Source organism: Bison bison, unplaced genomic scaffold (assembly GCF_000754665.1).
Source record: "Bison bison bison isolate TAMUID 2011002044 unplaced genomic scaffold, Bison_UMD1.0 scf7180017864032, whole genome shotgun sequence".
Lineage (NCBI taxonomy): Eukaryota > Metazoa > Chordata > Mammalia > Artiodactyla > Bovidae > Bison > Bison bison.
In genome coordinates this window covers 1,733,560-1,757,656 of record NW_011494604.1, presented here as the reverse complement: position 1 = coordinate 1,757,656, position 24,097 = coordinate 1,733,560, and the positions used below count along the sequence as shown (strand labels likewise).

At 48.0% G+C, this 24,097-nt stretch overlaps 1 protein-coding gene across 1 annotated transcript in view; it reads left to right on the top strand.

Moving 5' to 3' along the window:
• Window positions 1-24,097, top strand: part of MYLK (myosin light chain kinase) — a 201,150-nt gene that overhangs the window by 77,360 nt on the left and 99,693 nt on the right. Inside the window, exons 9-13 of the mRNA XM_010834271.1 lie at window positions 1-158; window positions 675-881; window positions 6,417-6,551; window positions 9,599-9,751; window positions 23,451-23,588. The exon at window positions 1-158 is cut by the window's left edge and continues 6 nt beyond it. Of these exons, the coding sequence (XP_010832573.1) occupies window positions 1-158; window positions 675-881; window positions 6,417-6,551; window positions 9,599-9,751; window positions 23,451-23,588 (791 nt within the window). The remainder of the gene's footprint in view (window positions 159-674; window positions 882-6,416; window positions 6,552-9,598; window positions 9,752-23,450; window positions 23,589-24,097) is intronic.

Below are 24,097 nucleotides of genomic sequence, written 5' to 3'. Positions count from 1 at the left end.
CAGGCGGTCAGGCCTGGGAAGCCAGGACACCATGGGCAAGGTTGCTACCAGGAAGGTCCCCATGGAGAGCCAGAGGGACACCACGTTTCCCAAATTTGAGAACAAGCCCCAGAGCCAGGAGGTCAGTGAAGATGAGCCAGTCGAGTTCAGATGCGAGGGTGAGTAGAGCGGCCTGAGGTCTCTGGTATGCATATGGTAGCCCCTCGGGGGGGGGGGCCACTCCCTTCCTTCAGCTCAGTGGTCGGAGCCTCCTGTATCCACCATCGCCTTGGACTAGAGTCCCCCACCCCGGCGAAGCACTTGATAGGGGTCTCCCCTCAGGAGATGCTCCCTGCAGTGGCCCATTGTTCATGGTTGAAGAGAGCACTGACCCCGAACCCTGATTTTTAGCCCCCACCATGGGAAACCTGTCACCACCATGGCCACCAGGAACAAACCCCAGGGTCCCCTTCTGCAGGCTCTGGCTGGTCTGGAGGCCTGGTGTGTCACTTGGCACTCTCCTCCCAAAGGGCCCCAGCCTCTGTCTTGGGGAGGAGGGGGAGGGTAAGCGAGTAGATCCCAGCCAGAGGGCAGTGGCATACCAGCTGAGCCCGCCCTCAGGCTCAGTCCCTTCATCACCCACTCCACCCCACAAGCACTCTTGGGGGCCTCACGTCCTTCACCTGGCCATGTAGTTTCAGGGATCCCAAAACCTGAAGTGACCTGGTTCCTGGACGGTGTCCCCGTGAGGAGTCAGGAGGGCAGCATCGAGGTTTACGAAGCTGGGGGGACCCATTACCTCTGCCTGTGGAGAGCCCGGGCCCGGGACAGCGGGAGCTACAGCTGCACAGCCACCAATGTCCGAGGCCAGGTGTCCTGTCGCTGGACCCTCCTGGTGAAAAGTGAGTACGTCCCTCAGGGTCCCCTGGCTTCTCTGTGGGAGGACCTTCATGGGGTGCTTCACACATGGCAGTGATGTCATCTCCTGCAGTCCCCTGCCCAGGGAGTACCACCCAAGAGAAACCATTCCTGCCTACTGGCTAAGGTCAAAGGCATTGCTCCAAGGGAGTGATTCCTGATGGGAATTCACAGCAGATCACCTCAGAATAGACAGGCCCAGCCCAGCTGTGAGCTACCTTTTTCTAGTTCCTCAGGTGCCTGTCTGAGGGCGCACTTTGAGCCAGACAGACACACTTAGAGTGACGTGAGGTGATGTGGGTGCCCTCTCTTCTGCTCATCGTAGTATCTGTTTATAAAAGTAGTGCATGTGCAGTGTGAGGAATTTAAACAATGTGCAATCGTATCGCTCGGAAATAAGCGTTTTTTTAATTTTTAAAAATAAATTTGGCATTATGCTGTTTGTAAACTGGTTGCTATTCTAATTTGTTAATGTTCCATAGGCATTTTTCAGTATTCTTTCTATACTTATTATGTCGTTTGAAAACACGCTTTGTAATGACTATATATTTCCTAAAATGATGTCTAGCCATGGCCTTATTGTTGTTTCCATTTAGATTGTTTTGACTGTTTCCAGTTTTTTCCTACTGTAACAAAACTGTTTTCAATAGTCTTCAGTTCAGTTCAGTTGCTCAGTCGTGTCTGACTCTTTGCGACCCCATGGACTGCAGCATGCCAGGCCATGCTGTCCATCACCAACTCCCAGAGTTCACCCAAACTCATGTCCATCGAGTCGGTGATGCCATCCAGCCATCTCATCCTCTATCGTCCCCTTGTCCTCCTGCCCCCAATCCCTCCCAGCATCAGGGTCTTTTCCAATGAGTCAACTCTTCACATGAGGTGGCCAAAGTATTGGAGTTTCAGCTTCAGCATCAGTCCTTCCAATGAACACCCAGGACTGATCTCCTTCAGGATGGACTGGTTGGATCTCCTTGCAGTCCAAGGGACTCTCAAGAGTCTTCTCCAACACCACAGTTCAAAAGCATCAATTCTTCGGTGCTCAGCTTTCTTTATAGTCCAACTCTCACATCCATACATGACCACTGGAAAAACCATAGCCTTGACTAGATGGACCTTTGTTGGCAAAGTAATGTCTCTGCTTTTTAATATGCCATCTAGGTTGGTCATAACTTTCCTTCCAAGGAGTAAGTGTCTTTTAATTTCATGGCTGCAATCACAATCTGCAGTGATTTTGGAGCCCAAAAAAATAAAGTCTGACACTGTTTCCACTGTTTCCCCATCTATGTCCCATGAAGTGATGGGACTAGATGCCATGATCTTAGTTTTCTGAATATTGAGTTTTAAGCCAACTTTTTCACTCTCCCCTTTCACTTTCATCAAGAGGCTTTTTAGTTCCTCTTCACTTTCTGCCATAAGGGTGGTGTCATCTGCATATCTGAGGTTATTGATATTTCTCCCGGCAATCTTGATTCCAGCTTGTGCTTCTTCCAGCCCAGCGTTTTTCATGATGTACTCTGCATATAAGTTAAATAAGCAGGGTGACAATATATAGCCTTGACGTACTTCTTTTCCTATTTGGAACCAGTCTGTTGTTCCATGTCCAGTTCTAACTGTTGCTTCCTGACCTGCATACAGGTTTCTCAAGAGGCAGGTCAGGTGGTCTGGTATTCCCATCTCTTTCAGAATTTTCCACAGTTTATTGTGATCCACACAGTCAAAGGCTTTGGCATAATCAATAAAGCAGAAATAGATGTTGCACCCACCTATCTCTGTGTGAGATTTCCCCCTACTTTAAATGCTATTTAGGGACCCTAGAGCCATGTCCTACTGTTGAGGAAATTAGTAAACTGCAAGGGTAGAGCCAGCACATTTCAGGCTGTTGGAAAACTTATGAGACAAATAACCTTCACTTACTTTTTCAGCAAGTAAGTTGCAAACAAAAAGGAAAGAAGGGACAGCCTGTAAGAAACTTAACTGAAAAGACACAGGAGACACCAATAATCACAATACCTGGACTTTGCATGGATCCTGATTGAGATACCTTAAAAATTTTTTTATAAGAAAATCAGGAAAATTTGAGCATTGATAAGATATTCAATATAAAGGAATTAGTGCTATTTTTAAGATGTGATGATGGAATCTGTGGTTTTTTTTTCAAAGTCTGCATATATTAGATATATAAGTTGAGTTACTTACTAGTGAAATGATAGAATTTCTGATCATATCAGAATCCATGTGTGTTGAGACTTGGTGTAGGGTATGAATGAAGTGAGACTGGCCATTATGAAATTTGAAAAACAAGTATATGATGATTCACTAGACAACTTTTGTATGTTTCTGTCTACTGTTGTGTGTGTTTGAAATTTGTTATAATAAATGTTTCAAAAAAAAAGAACCTAGTTCATTCACACAGTAGGATGCCGTGCAGCCAGTGGAACAAATGGGCCTGACCTGTAGACTCTGGTGGTGAGACCTGTCCAAGTGGGGATGAGCCAAGCGCAGAGAGGATCGTGTGTATCATATGCTGCTTGCGGTAAAGGGGGGAAAATCTATGTACACAAAGCAAACTGATGCTTGTATGTACATAAACATTTCTGGGGAGGCCCCCAATTTCCTTTAGGAAGAGAAAGTAGGGGTCTGTAGGAAAGGGTGAGAGAGAGTCTTGTTTTTCACTGTGTACTATTGACTTGCTTCTTAATTGGGAATTCTACTACATTTGTGAATTCCTTTGCAAGGAATATTGCCCATTCATTTGGAGGTGGAAGTGCCTGTAGGCAGAGGTCCCAGGTCAGGAAACCTGACCTTCATCTTTCGGGGCTATGTGTTAGGGTGGGGGACTCACTTGGCATCATGGCCACCAAAGGTTAAAAAAACAACAGGCTTTGGTTGGAGCATTAGCTATTATTATTAAATGGAAACTATGCATTGAGCCTGTACCTACACAAATTGGGAGTGGAAGACAATGTTGATTTTAAGCCATCACAGAGCTGAGGGAGAGGGTAGAAACTGGGCATGCCACAAAGCTTGCTGTTCTTACCAAGATTCAGCTGCATGATCGTTTTAGAATGAAAGTTCCTCAGAATGCTGCAAGTCTTTGGTTAATTTCCAGAGTTCTGAGAAAGCTGATGTTGAGTGCTTTGCCAGGGCTCTTGCTCCTTGTCTGGTGGAGAACTTAATGGGAGTCCTAAGTCCTCCATCCCAGAAGTCTGGCTTGCCTGCCTTTCTCCTTGGCTGTTCTGAAGTCTCCAGAAGGCTTCACCAAGATGCAGGCATCTAACACCTCTTTCTCTTTCTTCCTATCACTGCAGAAAAGCTGCCTGCTTCCCTTACCAAGACTTCTTCCATCCTTCCCAGGCCCACAAGAAATCAGGTCTAATAATGATTGACCTTCCCACCATTTCTTCAGTCTCTCCCCCTCTCCTTATCTAGAGACCCCTTTCTCCTCCCTACAGGCATGATCTGGTCTCACCTCATCTAAAAAGAAAAAGAAAATCTTCCCTCTGCCTCACTGCCCCTTAAGTTCCCAAGTTTTCTACTTCTTTTACCCCAAAACTTGCTGCTAGTCCAGTCTCTCTGTGCCCAGCTTCCATCTGATGATAAGAGCTAACACCACCCTGAAAGCCTGTGGAATGAGTCAGGCTTTATGCTCAAGACTTTACTTGCATGACTTCATTTGGTAATCTCAACAATCTTAAGAGATAATCACAGTTACACCCATATTCCAAATGAGAATACTGAGCTGTAGTGAGGTTAAGCGACTTGCTCAAGGTCCCATGCCTTGTAAAAAAAAAAAAAAAATGCATATTTCTAAACCATATTGGTCTGACACAAAAGCCCATGTTGTCTGCAGTGCCTGCTAAGGGGATTTCTCTAATGAGGGAAGTCGAGGCCTCCTGGGAGCAAAGGGGCGGAGGTGGTGTCTACCCTCACTTGCCTAGGTAAGCTGGCATCTCTTCACCCTGTACCTGTCCATTCGGATGCGCCACATCCTGACTGTAGCTGTGTTCCCACTGCCTGCTCTCCTTTTAGGGTCCCCCTGGGCTAGAGGAGGAGGTGTGGATGTAGAGTCAGAGAATCGGGTGTGAAGCCTTGCTTCACCACTGGGCTTGACTGTGGGAAATTATTAACTTCATCTGTAAAACGAGCTAAAGATAGCAGTCTCGTGGCATTGTCACTGTCACCTCTGGAAAAGTACCTAGTAAGCCCTCGAATATTAGTTTTTGCCCTAAAACCTTTGTACTCTCAATATAATAGAGTTTTCCCCTCATCACTGTATTGAATAGCTTCTCTGAAGAGTACCACTGGGCTATCGTCTCATCACAAAATCCAGTTGCCTTAAATAAGCCACCTGGACTCTTCTGCAGCATGTTCTGGTTGTTGTAGAAAAGGTTTTCTATCCCCATTGCTCTTAATTATGGCCCCCAAGCAAAACGTTCTCCAACTCACCTATGTAGAAGTCTTCTGTAGAGTTCAGCTCAGTGGTTCTCAATGAAAATGTGGGGGATTGAGGCCCCCAGTGCTTCTGAACCACTGGTCTAGATTAGAAAACTAGAACTCGTGTAAGTCCTTGTCACTTGATCCTGTCTTGGACTTGAAAAAAAAATAACTATAATAATTTAAAATTGAAATGTCCTCACCAGTGGGCATGTGGTCTTTCCAAGTAAAAAGATATTCACAAGAGTGTTCAGGGTCTTTTTGTTACATACAATATTTTAGTGTTCATCCTTGTATCTTTTGAGTAAACCATAACAGAATACTTCTAATGTATAAATACATTTTGGGGGTTTTTTCTGTTTTTTTTTAATACTTTTAAAATATGTGGACCATTTCTAAAAGTTTTTATTGAGTTTGTTACAGTATTGCTTCTGTTTTATGTTTTGGGTGTTTGGTCACAAGGCATGTGGGGTCTTAGCTCTCCAAACAGGGATCAAGCCCACACCTTCTGCATTGGAAGGCAAAGTCTTAACCACTGGACTGCCAGGGATGTCCCTATAAATTGTTTTTTGAGTCAGTTTAGGTGATTTATGTTTTCCTTAAAAAAATCTATTTTATCCATGTTTTCAATCTAAGGAAACATTTCAGCCAAGGATTTTTAAAATTTAAAAAAGAAAGTGTGCAGGGTCTGATGGGACACTTCAACAACAATATAAGACAGGAGAAAGTAGAATAAGACCAAGATAAGGGGATGAAGGAGCTCGGTGGATGCTCCAGGACAGTGAAAGTCCAGACAAGACAGGAGGGACCCGCGTCCTGGAGAAGAGGCTGGCCCGGTCCTGAGTACTTCCAGACGTGGAGTGTCTTGTGATGATGAAAAAGACCCTGCAGTCACCCTGCTTCAGGCTCCAAGTCTCCACATGGTGGTACTGCCTGCTTCCCTGTGTGATGATGGGTGAGGCAAAGCCAGGCCACTGAGAAAGCAAGCCCTGGGTGCCCAGAGCAGTGAGGTGGCTGGCTGTGGTCAATCCGCAGCCTGGGCCGGTGGTCATCTGAGACGGCCTGTCTGTCCTTTGCCCTCACAGAGCCAGCCGTGATGGAGGTGGCCCCATCATTCTCCAGTGCCCTGAAGGACTGCACCGTCGTTGAGGGTCAGGACTTTGTGCTGCGATGTTCAGTGCAGGGGACCCCATTGCCTCGAATCACTTGGCTGCTCAATGGTGAGACCCCCTGCTCCAGCCCCCCGAGCCTTTGGCCTTGCCTGAATTCCTGCTTAGCTTCCCCATATATCACTCTGAATTATTTATGCATGAGAAAGAAGCATGGAGTATAGAGCGAGCATGGGACCTGGGAGTCTGCCAATGCCTGGCTGGGGACACCGGGCAAGTTTTACCCCTCTCTGAGCCTTGAGCTCCTCATCTACAAGAATGAGGCCACCTACCTTTCAGGGTGCTGATTGTGAAAGTCAAATTAGATTCCTTATATACAACAGTTGATGAGATGCCTGGCACATAGGTGCACAAGCAATTTAGCTTCTTTTCATACAGCCAGGCTCACAAGTAGGCTCTCAGTAAATATTTGTTGAGTCAATAAGTGAACAAAAAACCCCACAAATTAATGAACCACACTAGCAGTTGCTCATAGGATCTTGCCTTTTATTTAGTGGCAGGTGATTTAGGGGTTCATAGACCAGTAATCCTTTTTAACAATATAGTCCTATGGAAACATAGGACTTTCTCAACTTTCTTTTTGCCAAGTAAAGTCCTTTGGACAAAAAAATAATTATTACATATTATTACCCTTCTCTCTCTCTCTCTCTCTCTTTTTGTTTTAAAGAAAAAAGCCTTTAAATTCCAAAAGTGTATATGGGAGAACTCTATCACTAGAACTGAAATAGTCCATAAAATTGATGAAGTTGAATTGCTCTGCTTTTGGGGGACCTTAGGGGAGGCTGAAAGGGCACCTGCCCTTGTCCTCCTCTGTATTGAGTGGTTGGGTGACCCTGGATGCCCCACTTTACTGCCCTGGGCATCAACCTCTTTATTGGTGTGGAGATGGATTGGAACAGAGGTTTAGGGTCTCTACCAGCTCTCGCAGCTGATGGAATGAACGCTTTAAGGGGTCGGCAGCCCATCACCTGTGCACCAAATAGTCCCCGGGCATCTCTGCACTGTTGCCATGTTGTCATGAACCTGCCTCGTCAGTATGGTTTGCTCAGGCTTTGCTAGAAATGATCTTTAGTCAGCGTAGGAAGTGGCCTTGGTGTCTCCCTATCTGTGGACTTCTTGGGCAGAGAGGTGAGAATGGGGGTCTCCTCCTCCACCCCTTACTACTGACAGAGCTCCTGTTGGATCCCACGACTGTCGGCACAGAGGTGGCCTCCTTGCAGCTGGAACACAGCATGGATGTTAAAGGCTAGGAACAGATCTGAACAAGAGCGTTTCGCTCCCGCTTGGCTCAGGGTCCAGGCCAGGCGTCAAGAAACGTTGTCTATAAAGGGCCAGATGGTAAATGTGTCCAGCTTTGCACGCCACACAGTCTCTGTCACAACTACTCAATTCTGCTGTCATGGCACAAAACACAGCCAGAGACCATATGTAAATGAACGCAATAAAACTTATTTATAGACACAAATGTGAATTCATATAATTTTCACACACGTCATGAAATATCCCTCCCTTGATTTTTTCCCAACATTTAAAATATGTAAAAACTATCCTTTACTTTCAGACTGTACAAAAACAGGCTTCAAGTGGGATGTGGCCTAGGAGTAGGAGTTTGTTGACCTCTGATTTATGCTTCTCCAGACTGAAAGACAACCCACCTTCTTCCTCTTGAATCGTGGTATTTTCACACTGATCCCACTAGAGGGCGATCATGCACAAGTCAGGGACCCTTGGCCACCAACTCTGGTTTTACCAGTGTTGGAGCTGTGTCACCCAATTCTGAGTGCCCTGAGCCAACAACTCCTTTCTGGGGCCACCGTTGCACCCCATGCTTGAGGAGTCAAAATGAGCTATGCTCCAGTAAAAGGGGAGCTCTCAAACAGCTTGCCAGTACAGATTTCGACAGCAGAGGCATTTTGCTGGCAGTTGGGGAATATACTGGCATTCTCAAGAAACAAGAGCTTTTAGGGACACACACACGCACACACACAGAGCAGTGTTCAGTCCTGACAGTAGCAGGATCCTGGCCCCTTGGGTCTCCCAGCCCCCAGCCCCACCTCTGTGAAGTGCATCGGGCCCTGTGGCTGGCTTGGCAGTCTCTGTCTTGGAGATATGAGTGTTGCTATGAGCAGAAGAAAACATTGCATCGTGCAGAGAAGACCTCCTTCTGCCCTTTCTCCCTCTCCCGCTGCCCACCCCTGTTTTACGAAGTGCAAACCAGGACCCTGGGGCTGATGGGAAGGATCTGATAGCTGCTTCCTATATGGTGAATGGACACATTCCTGCTCTAAGGCCAGGACCTTCAGTAATGAAATTTTCTTTTTTCCTGGAAATGAAAACTCACATCCCGAGATAATAAAATCCTGGGAACGTATAACATTAAGGAAACCACTGAATTTCATGGCACACACTTCTGTCTCCATGTAGGACTTTATGGGACCTGAATAAAGGGCCTCTCATGCAAGGGACTCTTGGACGAAGGGGCCAGAGTTGTTTTTTTAATCCCCTGTCTTTATCTTTTCTGTGAATCCTAAAATGCAACTCATTGCAGCATTAGGTTGAGGGCGAAGAATCGCTTCCGATAAATATCTGCAGTGGGAAATAGGCTCATTGTTTCTGGAAACATCTAAAAAGAGCTGGGAGCCTCATGTGCAGTCTGGGTGAGGTCCATTCTGCCTGAGGCTGGGCTGTGGGCCAGGTGACCCTGTGAGATTCTTTCCAGGCTCAGAATAATGTGAAGTCTAGGATGTGTATCTGGGGACTATTTATTTAAACAGAATGCACAGAACTCTGTCCCTTTCCTGCTTGTATTCTAAATGCCTCTAGAATCTCTCCTCCAAGTCCTACCAGCCCCAGTCTTGTTCCTCCACCCTCATAATCACCCCTTCTCCTTCACCTCCCTGGCTCCTGCCTCTTTCTCTCCCCCTTGAGCCTCTGTCCAGCTGGCTGGGGGTGGTCCTAACACATCATGAACCCTCAGTGGGCCTGAGCAAGTGTGGGGAACCCCAGCGTCATGACAGCAGCCACCCTGCTGAGGACAGGACTCCCACCCCTCTGCTAGCTGCTCCCTGGCCTGAGCCCTCCTGTGCTTCTCTCCCCAGGACAGCCCATCCAGTATGCCCACTCCACCTGCGAGGCTGGCGTGGCCGAGCTCCACATCCAGGACACCCTCCCAGAGGATGATGGCACCTACACCTGTCTGGCTGAGAACACCGTGGGGCAGGTGTCCTGCAGCGCCCGCGTCACTGTCCAGGGTAGGAGCCTCTGGGCAGCCCTCTGTGTTGGCAGAAACACCTTTCCTGCCAACACATCTGCTTTGGAGAAAGGGCACCGCACCTGAAGGCAGGCAGGTGGAGGCAATGGCCTCCAGGAGCTCACAGTGTCCAGGGTCTGCCACCGGAGACGGATGTGCAAGCCCAGTCCTCCACCCCCACCCCACTGTGGCTGAGGGAAGATGCAGGGGAAAGAGGCAAAGACACCCTTGGTTCTAGAGGCTTCCAGTCTGATAGGCAGAAAACCACACCCACTGAGAGAGGACGAGCTCCTGTAGGACTCAAGCTCTCACAAACGACCCCTCATGCACTGGGGGATGCGGGGACACCAGGTAACAGGTGCCGGTACTGAGGCTTCCAGAGAGCCCATTTGTCCCCTGCTTCCTTCTGCCCTCCCTCCCTGCCACCCAGGCTTGCTCTTGCACCTCAGCAGCCTGGTGTCCAGCAATCTGATTAGCATGGTCATCATGCATTGATCAGTGCCAAATGTTTAGTCCCAGAAGTCCCGGGGGGGGAGCCACAGACTCAAGACAGCTATCTGGGCTGTGGCATTGGTGGGCATGGTGACAGAGCTGGAGAAGGTCTTCTTGGGCAGGGTGTTCAGGTAAGCCTGATTCCCCACCCTCAGCTGGGCCCGGGCCCCCAGGTCCCACAGTGACTGGGGACTGAGTGCTTAGACCGGGTGTGGCGTGCCCTGCTTTGCCAGCAGCTCAGTAGGAGACACGCCATCTGGCTCTGTTCCCCCAGGCTCAGCCTCTTGGGGAGAGTCTTCTTGTATCTGAGCAGCAGCCTTCCAGGGGGCCTTAGAGGTGGTTTCGCTGAAAATGGGGAGGGAAAATCATATGTTGGTTACCTCACTAGATACTGTCACCTCACCTGTATTTTCTCGATTCTCAAAAACCCCAGAAGCCGGGTTGGAGGGGGCAGCGCTCTTCCTGTCTTTCACAGAAGGGTCTGGAGGTCTCAAGAAGTCAACGTCACTTGCCTCGTGAGCCACACTGGCCTTTGGAACCCAGATCTCCAAGCCCCTGCTCACTCCCTGTCCTTTTCCAGAGGGCAAGTCCCCTGGCCCCAGACTGGGGATGACCCTCACCCCAGGGGCTAGGCAGTGTCACCCCCGAGGGGTAAAGGAATGGCACTGACAGCCTGTCTGCCTAGGAGGGAGACACGCTCTCCAGCCTCTCTGATTTCTCTGTGATTCCTCCCGAGTGCCTGACATGGAGTCACCACCTGGGGACTGGCTCTGCCTCTTCCCAGGAGGCCCTCGCATCCCTGCCTGACTGTGGCCCCAGGAGCTTGTCAGCCTCATTCTAGTTTACAGTCCATCTGTTCTTTCCTCACGGATCTCACTCATGGCTGATTGAGGGGTCTGGGGAAATCTTGGATCCAGGCCAGAGTTGCTGCTCCCGCCTTCCCCCACCCCTGGGCTCTCCTTGGAGGTCCAAGAGGCCTACCCCAAAGTGGTAGTGGTGGAGAGGGTCAGAGAGGTGCATGATGCTTGTGTGGTCTGAGCCCCGCTGGCTGGCTTCAGCCAAGGGCCCTGCTGATCCAGAGCCTGTCCTGGGCTGCCTGTGTTTAGATTGGATTAGAGGGACCCCACTGAGCTAACAGTCCCAGTGGAGGTGCGGGTCCCCAGAAGAGGGGCAAGAAGACTCTGGGGCCATCCTCCTCGCCCCCTAGGTCTGTGGGAGGAGTGGGACCTGGATGGTTGCCCATCCGAGCATGTTTCAAAGCAGAAACAGAGAGGTCCTGTCAAGGACTCTGCCAGAGCTGTTTGGATCTGCTCTGAAAACAGCCCTGTGTGAGCAGGACATCCCTCTAGCCCCCCCGCCCAGTGTGGGGTTTGACTGGCCTGTGAAGGCCAAACAGAGGCTCAACTACCATAAATGGTGAAGGAGGCTGTAAGACGTGGCCACGCTCCGGCCGCAGCGCTGGGCTGTCTGCACAGGATCGGGGAGGCCGAGCCTGGCACAGTGACACCCCTGGCTCCATGCCCAGGGCACCCGGGGGGCTCTGGTCCACGTCCCACACTGGCCTCAGCCATGGAGTTTTTCTTACTTTATTGGCAGCTTGTTTGGCTGCAGTCTCTGTGGTGGCTCAGAGGGTGGGAGATGACCGTAGTGGAGGAGTTTGTCCCATGCAGTGCCGACCACTGTCCTGGCCTCTCCCTCAGCTGCCCAGACCTGGCCTTTCTGTCCCCTCTGTGTGGCCACAGGCCACAGCTGGAGTGTGGACCAGGCTCCCTGGCTGTAAGTCCTGCCACTAGGCTGCTGCGTCCTGCGCTAGTGACGTGGGACGTGCTCAGGAGTCCCAGCCTTTAAGCAAGACGAACTCTTTCCAAATGGCAAGTCTAAGGAGCGGTGTTACCAAAGGATCAACTCTGCTGCACTGGGTGGTTGTTTTTCTGTCTGTCTGGTTGGTTTTGGTAAAAGGAAAGGAGAGTCAGAATTAGAGAAAGCCAGTGTTGGGCCAGACGCTAAAGCCATAGTCTGAGCACCCTGTTCAGGGAATTCTGGCCACAAGAGGGTGCCATTCATCAATACCTCTCTCTCCGCTGTTCTTGTTTCCAGGGAGGAGGGGTTCTAGGGCAACTTTTGCTGGAGGAGAGTTTAGCAGATCCAGCTAAAGGCCAGACATGGTGCTTTTTCTCACCGCTTTAGCCTTTTGCCAAGGTTTTGGCAGCATCGAGAAGTTGCTCACTCAGCATTCTGATGGACCTTCTGCACCCTCTTTTCCCTGCTCTGTTCTCTCCTCTGTAACCCCCTCCTCCCCAAATCTGACTAACTTCTTCCCACAAATGTCACTTCTCTTAACTGCTGTACCTCTCTTATCACAGTACTTACTTACAAGCAAATTTTTCCTGAGCACCTCCTTGGTCCTAAACATTGTTCTGGGGAACCTGCCATAAACAGAAAACAGGTCCTGTCTTCCTGCCTTTTACATTCTGATGGATGGTCCAGAGCTCTCTTAATCCAGTATTGACAAGTGCTATTAAGAAAATGGAAATAGAGAGGCGGTGGAAGGGATCCTTTCTTAGGTGCGTGCTAGAGGAGACCTCTTGGGAAAGGTGACATTTGAGGGGAGACCTCATGAACTGGAAAAAAGACTGCTCCAGGCAGGTGGTACAGCAAGTGCAAAGGCTCTGAGTTGGGAACAAGAGCAGCCTATTCAAGGGCCAGTGAGGCTGCAGCCAAGGGAGTGGGATAGGGGCAAGTGGTAGAGGTTAGGTTCACCAAGAGAGGCAGGAGTACATCATGCAAGTCTCTAGAAGGGCAATGAGGGGAGAAAGCGTTTTGTCCTAACATGAAATTTCCTCTAAATGCCTGTTCAACTGCCTTTTTTGCTAACCTGTTAGCTCCCTGCAGGCAGGGACCATGTCTCATTATTGCATGTAGCACATGTCCTACTGTGTGAACATGTGTTCAGTGAATGGATGAAGGAAAAATGGAGGTGGGTGAGTCTCTGTGGTAGTGCAGGGGGCATTCCCTCTACCTCCTCTCTTGCCTGGTGGCTCAGGGCTCAAGGAGGTGCTCAGCAAACCTACACGCTAGCTCTCAAACGTCCCCCCAACAAATATTCCTGCTTTCCTCCTCCCGTACTAGGAAACAGTCCCCAGTAGTTAACCAGGCCATGAAAATCTTCCCTCCTGACCCAGGATAGAGCGTAAAGGATGATTAATCTAAATTCCTGCAGAACCCAGGAAGATGAGAGGAGAGTAAATATTTCAGTGTGTATGCACTGGTCATTGGTGCGGGGGCTTCCTTAGACTAGAATCTTTTTAATTTCTCTCACCTTGGAGTATCTTTGTCAAGGCTAAAATTCTTAAGTGACTATAGATTTATTAACCTGCTAATGTGCCCATTTAGACAGAGTGTCTCAGCCTAATGGTTTGTTTATTTAAGTGAAGGCCTGCTGGGCTCTTAAAGCACCAAAGGACATAAAATGTAGATAAGTTAAATTTTTAAAAACCCTGATTTCTAAAATAAAAAATGAAATGTAATAACCATATTTACTAGAGTGTTTGTTTTGATAAAGAGCCTCTAATGAAAGTAATGGGCACCAGGGAATCAGCCATTCTCTGGACAGTGAAAGCATCAGTAAGAGCCCAGCTGGCTTTCAGATTAGTGACAAGCCCTCTGCGGGGCAGCTTGGAACACTCTGTGTGTGTGTGTGTGTGTGTGTGTTTAGTCGTGTCCAACTCTTTATGAATCTGTGGACTGTAGCCCACCAGGCTCCTCTGTCCTTGGAATTTTCCAGGCAAGAATACTGAAGTGGGTTGCCATTTCCTTCTCCAGGGGATCTTCCCAGCCCAGGGATCGAACCTGCATCTCTTGCATCTCCAGCACTGGCAAAGGGATTCTTTACCACTGCACCACCTGGAAAGCCCCTTGCTTTAAGCACTGACAGCCTCTTAAATGTACTAAAAAAGAAAGTTCTGGGGGCTGGTGGTAAAGAACCTGCATGCCAATGCAGGAGACATGATTTGATCCCTGGGCTGGGAAGATCCCGCATGATATTGGACAGCTAAACTCATGCTGCACAGCCACTGAGCGTGTCACACCACAGCCTCCTTCTACAGTCACTGCAGGCCATCTGTAGCATTTTTTTACTTGGAGTCCTCGGTCAGGAATGCCATCCAGAATTACGGTTTTGTGTTCCTAATGACAAAATGCGATCCATGCTTTGACAGTGTGGTGGAGAGTGTGGTTTCCAGAAGTGCCTCCAGAGGACACATGGGCTGGTTTGGATGGTTTGCCTCTGCGTTTAGAGTTTGATTATAACTCCTAAGGCACTAAGAAGGCTGTGGTTGTAATATAGTCCCACTTCCCATCTGGCAACCCTATCATTACTGGTCAGAGATTCTTTGGGAGGGGGAGGGAGGTCATATGTCGTTGTTTCCTTTCATTCTTTTCCTTTCTACTTCTTCACATTTGCTTCTTAGGGTCTAGAGAAATCAGTGGGGAGAAGGAAAACCAAAAGAGAGGGCACGGCTATGGAGGAAAGGCTTTCTTTTCATGCCCAACAAGTAGACCATTTGCTGACTCTCCAAGTCGGTTTATTTAGTTAGACAGACTTTTTTTGGGAGAGTGTTCACAGACATCCCTGGAGAGGGATTTGCACTGTATGTAAATGCCCTGCCGATGGGGAGCGGCTGGGCAAAGGTAACCCTGATGAGCCCTTGAGTCAACAGTCCTGGAGCTTAGGAAAAGGAGGAGGCCGGACTGAGACCCCTGGACGCTGCTGGATTTTGAGCACCATATCAAGGAAGGAGGGAGGGTTGCGCTTCCAGAGCTGTCTTTCACTGGTGATTCACTGAATGTCCATAGTGTAACAGGGTGAATAGTATAAAAGTGTGTGGAGTGAATTGGATTTACTGTTGGAAAGATATTTTGCATTTTTATGACTAAACAAAATATTTCAATTTCAAAACTTAAGGAAAATCTTTAGTAGCTCAGAGATGAAGGCAATAATTTTCCCTCTCCCTAACTGCATCTTCAGGAGGTCCATGTGTCTGCACACCTGAGAGGTGTGGGGGCAGGGGATGTAGGAAGTAGGGGAGGGCCCTTCCATGTCCATTTTTTTTTGGTGACAACCTGTGGATCCAGGGACGTGGTGTCAGAGCAAGGAAACTGCTGACAGACAGGGCCTGAGGCTCTGACGGCAGGACTTAGTGAAAACTGTGACAGGCAGTGCTCCCTCTTAGGGGGAGCCCTGGGAAGCTCTTTAGATGGTAGAGAATTCTGTCTGTTTCATATTGGTGTCATCATCTGTTTAAACACTTAAAGGTGACATCCTTAATTTTTTATTTTAATCTGACACAAGTTTTGAATGAGCTGGGAACCTTCTAAGGGCCATTTTCAAGGCAAACTACTCATGTACATTTAATGTGAATTCAGTCCATAAACATGGGGCACTTTAGAGAGTGGTAATTTAGCTGGTAAAAGTTGACAGGTGGAAAAAACTTCCAAGAGAAAGTGTCTAAGGAGAAACTCGGAAGTGTTTTTCTTGCTAAACCCTTGTAAAGTGAGGAAGGATTCAGAAGGGAAGAACAGGGGAATGATTGCAGTACAAAAGAAGACACTTGGATCCACACCAGCACCATAACAAAGCTGTAGGGGCTTCTTAATTTTCAAGCCCAAGAAAGCCCAAGGCCTTGCTCATGTCTCCAGTTTTGATGAGCAAGTTTATACCAGTTGTTGTGGTTGTTCAGTCGCTCAGTTGTATCCGACTCTTTACAACCTCATGAACTGCAGCACACCAGGCTTTCCTGTCCTTCACCATCTCCCAGAGCTTGCTCAAACACATATCCATTGAGTAGGTAATGCCATCCAACCATCTCATTCTCTGTCACTGCTTTCTCCTCCTGCCTTCAGTCTTTCCCAGCATCAGAGTCTTTTCTAATGAGTCAGCTCTTTGCATCAGGTGGCCAAAGTATTGGAACTTCAGTTTCAGCGTCAGTGTGACTAAAGTATTGGAGCTTCAGTTTCAGCATCAGTCCTTCCAATGAATATTTAAGATTGATTTCCTTTAGGATTGATTGATTTGATCTTGCAGTCCAAGGGACTCTCAAGAGTCTTCTCCAACACCACAATTCAAAAGCATCAATTCTTCAGCGCTCAGCCTTCTTTATGGTCCAGCTCTCACATCCATATATGACTACTGAAAAAACCATAGCTTTGACTATCTAGGCCTTTGTCGGCAAAGTAATGTCTCTGCTTTTTTAATACACTGTCTAGGTTTGTCATAGATTTGCTTCCAAGGAACAAGTGTCTTTTAATTTCATGGCTGCAGTCACCATCTACAGTGATTTTGGAGCTCAAGAAAATAAAGTCTGTCAGTGTTTAAATTGTTTCCCCATCTATTTGCCATGAAGGGATAGGACTGATGTCATGATCTTAGTTTTCTGAATGTTGGGTTTTAAGCCAACTTTTTCGCTCTGCTCTTCACTTTCATCAAGAGGCTCTTTAGTTCCTCTTTGCTTCCTGCCATAAGGGTGATGTCATCTGCATGATATACTAGTTATTGTATGAGAATTAATGAGAAAAGTAGCAAATAGCACCTGTTGTGTGGATGCTTAACTTGCTCTAAATAAGAGCTTTTCAAAACCTATAATTAGGATTATATAAGTTCCTGTAAGTGTTAAAACGAGACCATCAGTTATCATTTTTAATGAGGAACATTGTTTTGATAAATGATCTAATCAGTTAAAGCCAGTTTGTTTTGTTTAATTCCTGTAACGACTCCACACTCTACTTTTGAATGAACTCCATTCTACAGATGAGGAAAACCAATGCTCAGACGTCAGGTCAGCAGCCACAATACGCCAGCTCACAGGCAGCCCCTCTAGGCCTCCAGTTGCCTCAGCCCACATGCTCATTGTGCTGCTCTGGGCCTCTGAGAAGTCATTTGTTTGATACTTTTGCTTCCCCAGAGCAAGAGTTTTATGTTTAAGTTCATGACTAGGGACTGTCTTCAGAAACAGTTTCTGATGAGTCAAAACGGAGCATAAATGGCCAAGGAGGGAAAACTTGGAGGGCCTGTGCTGTGCTTAGTCACTCAGTCATGTCTGACTCTTTGTGACCCCCTGGACTTTAGCCTACCAGACTCCTCTGTCCGTGGAGATTCTCCAGGCAAGAATACTGGAGTGGGTTGCCATGCCCTCCTCCAGAGGATCTTCCCAAGCTAGGGATCAAACCCAGGTCTCCCACATTGCAGACCATTTCTTTACCATCTGAGCCACCAGGGAAACCCAAGAATACTGGAATGGGTAGCCTATCCCTTCTCCAGGGGATCTTCCCAACCCAGGAATCCCCCCGGGGTCTCCTGCATTGCAGGCAGATTCTTTACCAGCTGAGCTACTAGGGAAGCTCTTGGGGGGTCTATATAGGCTCAAAGAGTGGTCTCTCTCTCTGTCTTTGTCTCTCTCCTTCCTTCTCTCTCTCCATGTTCCTTTCTTCTCCCACCTTCTCTCTCCTCTCCTCTCATTCCTCTATCCCTTTCCTAAGTCCTGCTATAGTTTAATCTACATGACATCATTTTTTACTTGTCAATAAACTGCTTATGGGGTTCCCTGGTGGGTCAGACAGTAAAGAATCTGCCTGCAATGCAGGAGACCCAGGTTCGATCCCTGGGTTGGGAAGATTGCCTGGAGAAGGGGATGGCTACCCACCCCAGGATTCTTACCTGGAGAATCCAATCAATGGACAGAGGAGCCTGACTGGCTACAGTCCATGGGGTCGCACAGAGTTGAACGTGACTGAGCATGTGCACTTCTTATAGCCGCTCTTAATCTCAGTTCTTGTCTTTCCCACCAGAGGACAATCCTGTTCCTTTTCCCTTCTCTCAGTGTGGAACAGAGCCCCCAACACCCGGGTACCCAGTTAATGGCAGAGAGAGCCAGTGAGCGAGTGGAGGGCCATTGGCTAATTGACCAAGTACCTGAGCAACAGACAAGTTCACTTCAGAAATTTAGTCCTAGGCCATTAAATCAAGGAGCCTCAGCCCGCCCTAGATTCCAAAGAGAAAGGGCCCTGTGGGCTTGGTCTCAGCAGACCAGAGGAAGCACAGCTGTGGGGGAGACCTGGGGTATATTTAATCCAGCCCCATTTGAGCTGGGTTGCAAGTCTGCCATTGCATCCCTCCTCCCTTGGTGTACCACAGCCAGAGTCTGCCCTCCCCAAATGAAAAAGGCTCAGGTTGCCTGAGGTGCTGTGGCCCCGGGGGCCTCTTCCTTCAGACCCTGGTCCACCTACCCTGCCTGAAACCAGGACTGCACCAGGTGCCAGCTAAAGCAGGACTCCAGGAGAGTCTCTAGAGAACCAGCAACTCTGGGCAAGAGCACAAGGACAGAAAGCTCCCAGGGGAATCTAGCTGACTGGCCTTTGTTCTCAGGTCAGGAAGGCAGCATCCAGACCAGGACCCCATTGGCCATGTCAGCTTTTCTGCCAGCTTCCTTCTCTGAGTCCCAGCTCATTCTGCTGTAAAATGAGGGCACATTCTTCCCGACTTCAGAGGGTGTTGAACATAAGCTGAGAGCTGCGGATATCCTTTAGAATCGTTAAGTGCTGACCTTTGTAAGGCATTGTTATAATGTTATCTCAGTGGCAGCTGAGACCTGTCAGATCTCTGACCAATTATATGTGAATACCCTGATTTGAGAGGACACCATATTGTATCATTTCTCATCGTATCAATAATTATTGTCGGATTGAGTTTGCCTAACCAAAAACAGTTGGATTAGGAAAGGCACAAAACATTTATTCTTGTACTTATTATGTGCCAGATATTCTTTAGCTGTTTTACATATGTCATTTCTTTGAATCATCTGAAAATCCAGCAGTATTTATCATGCATTATACTAATGATGTGTGTATTACCCTTATCACTTGGGCATTATTGTCAGTAACTGATGATAACTGTATCCTTATCAGTTTAGAGGAGAGAACCCTGAGGCTTAGCTTGGGGGACTTGCTTCAGATCACACAGCTCGAGCTAGAAGCTCACAACATCCATTTCCATCCATCTCTTCTTATTGTATCTAAGTCCACGCAAGAGGGAGCATAAACTGATATGTGATCTATCGGCCACAGATGAGCCGGGATAAGTTGTGTATGGCTTTGGAATTAAATGACCAACACACACCTTGCCCTTTGCCCTGACTTTCCCTGCTCTGTGTTAGCTTTTCTCCCTTGTCAGGTGTCTAGAATGGGGGTCCACATAGCACATCTGTCCTCATGGGGAGTCCAGCACGGCCATCCCTGCAGGTGACTGGCTCCCTTGGAAAAGACAATCTCAGAACACCTTGGCCTCATGGTCAGGAGGCCTGGGTTTGAGCTCTCAGTCTGCCTGTCACTGGCTCAGGGACCTTGGGTACCTTTCTTCACCTGAGCATGTCCCAGCCTCACTCCAGTAAAGTTGGGTGGTGGGCTTGGGACTGGGGTTTCAGGATTCAAGTTAGGGCTGCTTTTCTGGGGTTGCCTAAGGAAGTTGCTTGCCCTAAAACGGACATCCTCATTGGCTCCGGGATCTGAGCCCAGAGTGTGTTTGTAGGGGAGGTTTGGTTGTTTCTCTCTTTCTGTGAAGGCTCTGGGGCGGCAGCTGGGGCTGAGCCCGGCTCTCTGTGGCTCTAGTCCCACGTGACCCTGAATGGCAGGCTTGAGAACAGGTTCATTCTGCACACTTACTCCCTGTCACTTCCCTCTGCTCTCTGTTCTTGCTGTGGGGCCCTTGCTGGGGAGGCACCAACAGGCTCAGAGACGATGGGTGACATTGGAACTAAATGCCTGCCTGGGGCAGTTTCCACAGATTCAGACACTGTCACTCCTCTCTCTCTGAAGGAGTGCAGTGAAATTTTATTCTCAAAATTTAGACTTACTTTAGATATATCCATATTTTTAAGCAACACATTTGTATTCTTAACAGTATTTCCCTTAGGTGACATAAAAATGAGAGTCTTTAATCCTGGGGTGAGGCTCCATTTGTTCTTCTGCTGCTGATATACCCACCAGGTAATTAAGCCCAAGAGGTAGGTGTGAGTGAGCACTCATGCCAGCCTCACACACCTGCAAATGTGGATGATGGGTAGCTGGAGAAAGTACTTTCATATATTATCTCTTTAAACCCCCCAGGTCCTGTAATAGTCCTATTATTCCCCTAAATACAGTTGAGGGAGTTGAGCTTTAGAAAGAGAGAGTGCCTTGCCCAAGATCAAGTCCCAGCCTCAGATCCTACATTTCAGTGGCTTTCAGAACCAGTGAGCTGTCACGTGGGAGGCAGTGCCCAGGACACCCTGTCAGGGCAGGGAGGTGCAGATAGGCATTTAGTTGCACTGGCTGAGACCTGTAGGGTGGCTTGGCTTTGCCAAAGCCCAGGCCTGGAAACTGAGCGGTAGGAAGACCTAACACATGGAGGGGTCAAAGAGGAGCTGTCAACTGCTTGCAGGAAAGGGAGCTGGAGGTTTTGATGTTCCTGAAGCATCTGGGAATGAGAGTCCATTTGCAGGGAGCTCTGTGAAGCTGGGACTCTGGCCAAGACAGTGGAGAGGCGGGAACTGGGAGGGCTCTGGACAGGCGAAAACATTTTGTCCTTGAGCCTTCTCGTTCTATGCAAGAGGAAATTCCTCAACTCTCCCGAGGCAGCCTGCTTGCCCAGGGAGATCTAAGCATTCCCAATATTGAGTCCCTCAAGCCCACCGGTTGGGCCTTCTGCCAAGGATGTCTGACTGCCCCTGTCAGAGGGAATGATGCCAGAGCGTGGGTCCTGTGTCCCCTTGCACTCTGGCTCCAAGCCCTTCACACAGCCCCTGCCTTGGGGTAACTTGTCCTCCCACCTCCCTGGTCTTCCCAGCCTCTCCCACTCAGTCCCAGAGGCTGTGCTGGGCATGTTCTAAGTATGCCATGTTTTGTTTTCATTTAGTGGCCAGTTTGGAGTTAGGCCTTTCCCAGGTATGTAAATCAGCCTAGAAATGTATTGTCATGGCTACAGGCTTCCAGGAGAAGATCTGGTTTGTGTGGCTGTGGGCTAAAAAGAACTCTAAATACCACAGTCTCCCTGCCCCCAAACTTGGAGTTTACCTTAGCGATACCATAACCTTCTTTGTCTCTACCCCTGCCTGCTTCAGACCCGCCACCCCCCCACCCCCACCAAGACAAAACCAAAAAGACTGAAAGAGTTATTACTGAAGATCAAGACCGTGTGGCTCACAGGACGAAGGGCAGGGTCAGAGACTGAGCAGCTGGGAGCTGTGGGAAACAGATACCAACTCACCTCTCCGCTGCCCCTTTCCCTTTGGCTCTCATGAGGCAGGTCAGAGCCCAGCTTAGGGAGGATTCTGAGAATGAAGGAAAGCCTGTTTATTACCCTACCTCCCCCAGAGAACAGAATGGGGGTGAGTGGGCCAGCCCTGAACCCAGAGAGTTGTTCTAGTTTCTGTCTTTGGCTAGCTGGGACACTCTTTCCCTCTCCCAGAGAGAGATTTTCTCCCCATTTTGGCTGTACGACAAACTACATATATTTATGGTGTTTACTTTGAACCTTCGTGCATGAAACCTTCACCACGATTTTAAGAAATGAACATCTCCATCACTCCAAATGCTTTCTTATGCCCCTTTACAATCTATCCCCCAACCCCTGCCCCAAACAACCTGTCACTATATTTTGCTTTTTCTAGAATTTTATATAAATGGAATCATCCAGTATACTTTCTTGGTCTGCTTTCTTTCATTCAGTGCAATGTTGGTGAGATTTGTCCTTGTTGCAGTGTTTTTGTTAGCGCTGAGTAGTATTCCATTGGTATGGATACATCATAGTATGTTTATTCATTCACTTGTTGATGTGCATTTGGGTTTTTTCCAGTTTGGAGCCATTAGGAAGAAAGCTGCTATGAATGTTTGTGTACAAGTCTTTGTTTGGACATGTGCTTTCATTGCTCTTGTGTAAATACCCAGGAATAGAATGAATGGATCATGTGCTAAATGATTAACTTTTCAAGAAACTGTCAGATTGTGTTCAAAAGGGTCTGAACTATTTTGCACTCGCACCAGCAGCGTAGGAGAGTTCTGGTTGTGCCACATCCTCGCCAGCACGGTCCTTAGGATGATCAGTCTTTAGTTTTAGTCATTCTAATGATGTAGTGTCTTTGACTTTCTTGAAGTGCTTAAAATCTCAGGCGATGGTAATGGAACACCATGCAGTCATAGAGAACAATGAAGAAGCTCTCCAGTTCTGTTTTATGAGAGACATCTAGATATGCAGTTCTACCTGTGTACCTGCAGGTTCTGCATCTGTAGATTCAAACAACCGCATATCAAAAATATCTGAGAAAAAAAATTCCAGAAAGTTTCAAAAAGCACAATTTGAATTTGCTGTGCTGGCAACTATTTATATAGTGCTTACATTATATTAGGTATTATAAGTAATCAAGAGGTGATTTTAAAGTATATAGGAGGATTTTAGGTTATATGCAAATATTATGCTATTTTTTTTTATATAAGGTACTTGAGCAGCTGCAGATTTTGGTATCAGCAAGGGGTCCTGGAACCAATCCCCTGCAGATACCAAGGGATGACTGTATTGTTAGATGAAAAAGCAAGGTGCCAATCATTGTATATAGTTTGCTGTCAGTCTTTTAAGAGAAGAAAAATAAAAGTGTATACCTATATGCTATTGTGTGTTATACACACGGACCATCGTTGGCACGATGAACAAGAAGCTGGAAATTGGTGGCCTCTGGGGAGAAACATTTGGCCAGAGGACAGGGGTAGAAGGGAGACTGTACACATACTCTATGTACCTTTTGAACTTTATGCCATATGAATGTGTCTTATTCAAAAGAGTAAATAAAATTTAAGGGGTAAAAATCTCATAGGATGCCAAGCGTTGGCTCTCCCCCACCACTTCCATCCCCCAGAAGTGCTCCTGGGGACCCAGAGCCTAGGTTGGACATGGCTCTCCAGAGGCCTCATCCTTTCCTGCTGGGAGGCAAGAGCACCGTCATGCCATGCAGGGAAATGGGCACGCCTTGTTTTGAGGGGTCTCCTGGGCCTCCCACACTCCTCATCTGGTAGTAGTCGGTTTCTGGTGGGAACATGAGCCCAGCACGTTCACATGCTGAGTGTTCCTTTAGTCCGTGTCTGTGGAATGAATGAGTGAATGTTCACCCCACATTCTGTTTGCCACACAGAGAAGAAGAGTGAGGAGAAGAGCGAGTACCTCCTGCCTGCAGCCCCCAACAAGCCCGTCGCGCCCCTCTTCCTGCAGGGCCTCTCTGATCTCCAAGTCATGGATGGGAGCCAGGTCACCATGACAGTCCAGGTGTCAGGTCTGCCCCGTCTCTCTCCTCTGGGCATACGTGAAAATGGGCATGGTTGCAACATGGGCATTGCTCCCCGACATCCTGCTCAGCTCATTGATCCATCAGAAAATCAGCCTGAAACTGTCAGTCAACAGACCTGCAGAAATGAAGCCTCTTGGCCCCTCGTTTCTGCTTTTTCTGGGCAGGATTTTCTGGACTCAAGGTTAAACGGTTCAGGGGGGGAAAGATGGCCATGCTAGAGAGGTGGGGGATTAATTGAAAACATAGTGTGGCCAGTGTAACTGGAGATTATAAACACTGGTCCAAAACCAGATGCTGTGAGAACTCCCAGACTCTCGAAAGATAGTTGCTGTATTCAAATGTTACAGTGAGAAGATGGAACAGAGGCCTTCTCACATAGGGATGGGATGACAAGAGCATGGGATGAGCAGCCCAGTGGAAGACGTCACAGTCCTTGCTGGAAGCCAGCAAGCGAAGCCTGGGGAATCTCCTGGCACGGTCTTAATGACATAGAC